Source organism: Carlito syrichta, unplaced genomic scaffold (genome assembly GCF_000164805.1).
Source record: "Carlito syrichta isolate Samal-C Ts95f unplaced genomic scaffold, Tarsius_syrichta-2.0.1 Scaffold302395, whole genome shotgun sequence".
NCBI lineage: Eukaryota > Metazoa > Chordata > Mammalia > Primates > Tarsiidae > Carlito > Carlito syrichta.
In genome coordinates this window covers 208,044-214,236 of record NW_007246491.1, presented here as the reverse complement: position 1 = coordinate 214,236, position 6,193 = coordinate 208,044, and the positions used below count along the sequence as shown (strand labels likewise).

The 6,193-nt window shown below is 38.6% G+C and overlaps 1 protein-coding gene across 1 annotated transcript in view; it reads right to left on the bottom strand.

The window, feature by feature from the left end:
• The window catches only part of KDM1B (lysine demethylase 1B), a 66,178-nt gene that overhangs the window by 50,157 nt on the left and 9,828 nt on the right, over positions 1-6,193 (bottom strand). The window contains exons 6-7 of the mRNA XM_021711596.1: positions 5,749-5,860; positions 1,798-1,914 (exon numbers count right to left, since the gene is read on the bottom strand). Of these exons, the coding sequence (XP_021567271.1) occupies positions 1,798-1,914; positions 5,749-5,860 (229 nt within the window). The remainder of the gene's footprint in view (positions 1-1,797; positions 1,915-5,748; positions 5,861-6,193) is intronic.

The window sequence follows — 6,193 nt, the reverse complement described above, 5'->3', positions numbered from 1 at the left end:
TTTTGAGTTGGAGTCTCACTCTGTCACCCAGATTGGAGTGCAGTGGCACGTTCCCGGCCACCACAGCCTCAACCTGCTGGGATTCAGCGATCCTTCTGCCTCAGCCTTCCAAGTAGCTGGAACTACAGGTGTGTACTACCACGCCCAGTAATTTTTTTTATTATTTATTGTAGAGATGAGGTCTCACCAAGTTTCCCAGGTGGGTCTCGAACTTGCAGGCTCAGACAATTACTCACTTCAGCCTCCCAAAGCACGGGATTATACGCTGAGCCACCAAGCCCAGCCTTTTTTTTTTTTTTAAATGAATTGTAGAGACGAGGTCTCACCATGTTGACCAGGTTAGTTTTGAACCCATGGGCTCAGGCAATCCTCTTGCCTCAGTCTCCCAAAGTGCTGGAATTAAAGGCATGAGCCATCACGCTTGGTTGGATTTTGAATTTTAGAATATTGGTAATATACTTGCCAACTAGGCATCCCTAACCTGAAAACCCAAAATGCTCCAATGAGTTTCCTTTGACCATAACCTTTGAGCATCAAGTCAGTGCTCAAAGTTTTAGATTTTGGAGCACTTTAGATTTTAGATTTTTGGGTTAGGGATGTTCAACCTGCCCTACAAACTACTGAACTATATACTTTAAAAGGGTGAATTTTAGGCTGGGCACAGTGGCTCACACCTGTAATCTCAGCACTTTGGGAGGCTGAAGCAAGAGGATAGATTGAGCTCAGGAGTTCAAGACTAGCCTAGACAACATAGCAAGACCTTGTCTCTACAAAAAAAAAAAAAAAATTAGCCAGGCATGGTGGCATGAGCCTATAGTCCCAGTTACTCAGGAGGCTGAGGCAGAAGGATCACCTGAGCCCAGGAGATGGAGGCTGCAGTAAGTCGTGATCGTGCCACTGCACTCCAACCTGGGTGACAGAGTGCAGAGTGAGACCTCGCTCAAAAAAAAAAAAAAAAAAAAAAAAAGAGGAGGGGGTGAATTATATCTCAATTTTTTAAAACAAAGTATTTTGCTTCTGGGATGACAATGATTCCTAATATACTTCAACGTACTACAGGTACAAGGGACATTTGTACAGATTAATATCTTTAACATACTAAAGCAATTACACATTTTTAAACACTAAGTAACTGCCAAATTAAAAAAAAAAAAGGCACATTATATCAACCATGGCTGATTCCTAGTTGTCAAACATATCTATTCATCTTTTCTTCTTTACTAATATGATCCCGGTTTTGCTAGAGGTAGCAACATGTTCAGTTGTAAAATATTTTCTTCCTTTATCCTCACTGTAGTTCAGAGTAGCTGCATTTATAGTGTCAACATCATTATATCAAAACAAAACATAAAAACAGAAAAAACAGAAAAGCAGCATGATCCTGTTCTGGCCAATGAGATGTAAATAGAAATCTGTTGAAACTCCCAGAAAAGCTCCTAAGAGAGAGACAGACTCAGCTGGCATACCTCTCATGCCCTTTGCCCTTCCCTTCTTTTCTGTTTAAAATATGGATATAATGGCTAGTGGTGCAGCAACCACTTTGTGGCTTTGAGGATGGAAGTTACTAGGTAGCTGTGCCAGAAACTAGGAGGAGACTTCCTTGGACAACCTTGGGCAACCTAGTTCCCAACTGCTTATAACAACAGAAAAGTAAAATCTTCAAGTGGTTAAGCCATTACAGTTGGGGTTCTCTTACATGCACACCAATACAACCCTGATACAATGATCAATACAATAAATGAAAACATACACATGAATGTATCCATTTTTCAAAAGGAAAACCAACAGAGACCATACCTTAACAGCAGTATTTGGTTTCATACCACATCGATAAGTCTTTACTATCTGTGGAGTAAGCTGAATTTCCTTGGTAAGCTGCCTCCATTTTCTACACTCAGGTTTTGTACACCGAACCTAGATGGGAAGCAATAAACCAAGATCAAAAAGCTGGCTAACTTTCAGTTACCATTTCTATCCTCTACCACTTTGCCATCTTCTGCAAACATTTTTTGCAATCCTAAATATCTTTTTCCTACTTGCATCACCACCACCCATATAATACACTTCTACTATATTAGGGTAATTTTGTTTTATAGAAACCAAGTCTTTCTTTGTTACTCAGACTGGTCTCAAACTCCTGGTCTCAAGTGATCCTCCCATCTCAGCCTCCCAAAGTACTAGAATTACAGGCATAAGCCAACTTGCCCAGCCCCATTAGGGTAATTTCTGAGTCAATACATTCTTAGGGTGAGGAAGGTGCAAAGGAAATCTGAGTACTATAGTCAGAAGAGTTTTCATCTCTAACCTAAAGAAGCAATAAGAGTTCAATTTTGTTTCAGTTAGTCAAAAATTATGCACACTGAATGCAATGTGGTATGCTGGGCTGGATCCTGGAACACTAAAAGAACATTAGTGAAAAAATGGATGGAGTCCATATAAAGTCTATAATGTAGTTGTTAGTACCATGCCAATGCTAATTTCTTACTTTGACAAATAATCAGGATATTTAACATGACAACATTAGGAAACTCAGTAAAGGATATACATATGGAAATTCTCTGTACTATCTCAGCAACTCTCTGTATAAAATAAAATATTTATTTATTTATTTATTTATTATTATTATTATTTTTGGATTTGAAGTCTCACTCTGTCATCCAGGCTAGAGTACAGAGGCTCACTGCTCACAGCCACCGCAGCCTTGACCTACTGGGTTCAGGTAATCCTTCCGCCTCAGCCCTCCAAGTAGCTGGAATGACAGGCATGCACCACAGTGCCCGACTAATTTTTCTTTTATTTATTGTAGAGATGAGGTCTCACCAATTTGCCCGGGCTGGTCTTGAACCCGTCGGGTCTGGCAATCCTCTCACCTCAGCCTCCAAAGTGCTGGGATTACAGGCATGAGCCACCAAGTCCAGCCTTAAAAAATTTAGTTTAAAAAGTGTGCAGATATCCATATGCAAAAGAATAAAGTTAGATCACTTACTTTACACATATACAAAAATTAACTCAAAATGGACCAAATACCTAAATGTAAGTGCTAAAATTATAAAACTCTTAGAAAACAAATGGGTAAATCTTTATGACCTCAAATTGGGCAATAGATTCTTAGCTGTGACACCAAAAGCACAAGCAACAAAAGAAAAAAAATAGATAAATTAACTTCATCAAAAATGAAAAGCTTTTGTGTGTCAAAGAACACTATCAAAGTAAGAAGACAACATACAGAAAATATTTACAAATCATTGATATAAGAAGGGTTATTGCCGGGCGTAGTGGCTCACGCCTACAATCCCAATACTTTAGGAGGCTGAGGTGAAAGGATTGCCTGCGCCCACGGGTTTGAGACCAGCCTGGGCAACTTGGCAAGACCTCATCTCTACAAATAAATCAAAAAATTAGCCAGGTGTGGCAGCATACGCCTGTAGTTCCACATGCTTGGAAGGTTGAGGTGGAATGATCACCTTGAACCCAGCAGATCGAGGCTGTGGTGGCCATGAGCGTGCCACTGCACCTCAGCCTGGGTGACAGAGGGAGACTCCAATTTCAAAAAAAATAAAAGAAGAGTTATTGAGTGATAATAAAGAAAAATAAAGAAGGGTTTAGTATCCAAAATATACAAAAAGTTCTTTACAACTCAACAATAAAAAGACAACACAGCTTAAATATAGGCAAAGAGCATAAATCGACATTTCTCCAAAGGTATACAAATGAACAGTAAACACATGAAAAGTTGCATTACTCATTAGGAAAATGCAAATTAAGACCACAATGACACATAATGTCAAACCCACTATGACGGCTACCGTCAAAAAAACAAAAACAAGACATGGCAAATATATGGAGAAATCCAAACACTTATACACTGAGGTAGAAATAAAAAATGGTACAGCAGCTATGGAAAAGAGTTTGGAGGTCCCACAAAAAATTAAACACAGAATTACCATATCATCCAGTAATTTCATTTCTAGGTATATACCCCAAAGAACTGCAAACAAGCATTCAAACAAACACTTGTGCATAAATGCAGCACTATTCACAATATCCAAGAAGAGGTCGAAAAGACCTAGATGTCCATCAACAGATGAATGGATAAACTAACTGTGATATATTCATCCAAGGAATATTATTCACCCACAGAAAAGAAATGAAGTCCTGAAGCATGCTACAAGGTAGATGAACCTCAAAAACATTATGCTAAGCGAAAAAAGTCAGATACAAAAGGTCACATGTTGCATGAGTCCATTCATATGAAACACCCAAAATAGGTAAATCCATAAGGACAGAAAGCAGATTAGTAATTAACGACAACTAGGCAGAAGGAGAACTGAGGTTTCCTTTACAAGTGATAAAAATACTTGGGAATTAGATAAAAACTGGCGATTACACAATACTGTTACACTAAATGACAATGAATTGTATACTTTCATTTATTTATCTAGTTTTATTTTTGAGTGAGAGCCTTACTCCATCGCCTAGACTGGCATACAGTGGTAAGGGTTACAAGTACCGCAGCCTCGACTGGCTGGGCTCAAGCAATCCTTCCACCTCAGCATGCAGCTGGAACCACAAGTGCATGCCACCACACTATAGAGATGAGATCTTGCCAAGTTGCCCAGGCTGGTCTCAAAACCCTGGGCTTAGGCAATCCTCTCCACTTCACCTCTACCTCTCAAAATGCTGGGATAACAGGTGTGAGCCACCATGCCCAGCTGAATTGAACACATTTAAATGGTTAATTTTGGCCAGGCACAGTGGCTCACACCTGTAATCCCAGCACTTCGAGAGGCCAAAACAGGAGAACTGCTTGAGCCCAGAAGTTCGAGACCAACCTGGACAACATGGCAAGACCTCATCTCTACAAAAAAATAAAAACAAAAATAAATCAGTTGGGCGTGGTGGCTAGTCCCAGCTACTCGGGATACTGCGACAGAAGGACTGCCTAAGCCCAGTAGGTTGACCCTGTGGTGAGCTGTGATCATGCTACTGCACTCCAGCCTAGGTGACAGAGTGAGATTATGACTCAAATAAATAAATAAATAAAGTTAATTTTATGTTATGTGCATTTCACTTCAATTAAAAGAAATTTCTAGTATGCACAGATAAGTTCAGAATTACTTACAATACTTTAAAGATTAGTAAAATTTTTATTAAATGGTGGTAAAGGCCAGATGCAGTGGCTCACATCTGTAATCTGTGCTTTGGGAGAGCTGAGATGGGAGGACTGCTTAAGGCCAAAACTTCAAGAGCAGCCTGGGCAACATAGCAAGACCTTCATCTCTAATAAGTAAAAAAAAATTGTTTTAAATGGTGGTATATTTATACAATATATGCAATTGTGAAAATATATTTTCAAAGTATGGCTAAATGAAAAAAGAATATAAGCTAAATTATTTTTAAAAACTAAAAGTTACAAAAATACTATATCTAAAGTCATTTTAAACTAGGATTTGTATATAAAGTATAGAATTGTGTTTAAGTAAACATAAAAATATGAACAGAAAAAAGAGATTAGAACCAAGCTTGGCAATGGCTTCACCAGCTGGTGGTGAAACTTTAGTTTCTTCTTCTATACTATGTTAAATTATCTAAACCTTCTATAAAAATGAAAAATATTATTTGCTTTAATAGTCATAAAAGGAACAATAAATGTAATAAAAGAAAGATTTCCTAAATATCCATCCTTTAATCTGTACCTCTTACACTTAACTCCACAAATGCATTAAGAGAGAATATCATTCTTCTTACCCAGTAGGGGAGTTGCTGGTCTGCCATGAAAGCTTTGGGACTAGGTTCAGTTTTGCCATTGCTAGTCCATATTTTTTTCCACGTAGTATATTTGTCATATCCATCTTTATGGCTGAAAACAATAGAAATAAATATATCGAGCTATAAGCAATTAACGTTTTCAAAATGGGAAGCAGGTTAGCAAATCTTACAACTAGCCTTGTTATATGGAGGAGGGACGTTATTGTGGCACCATAAAAGAGGCTGTCAGAAGGGGCGCATTCTAGTCAGTTTTAGTATCTAAAACTAATAAGGGCATAGTATTATTCGAAAGAGATATCAATATTTTTGTTTGTTTGTTTGTTTGTTTTTGGGTTTTTTTTTTAGTTGGAGTCTCACTCTGTCACCCAGACTGGAGTGCAGTGGCCGCTCCCGGCTACTGCAGCCTCCACCTGCTGGGCTCCGG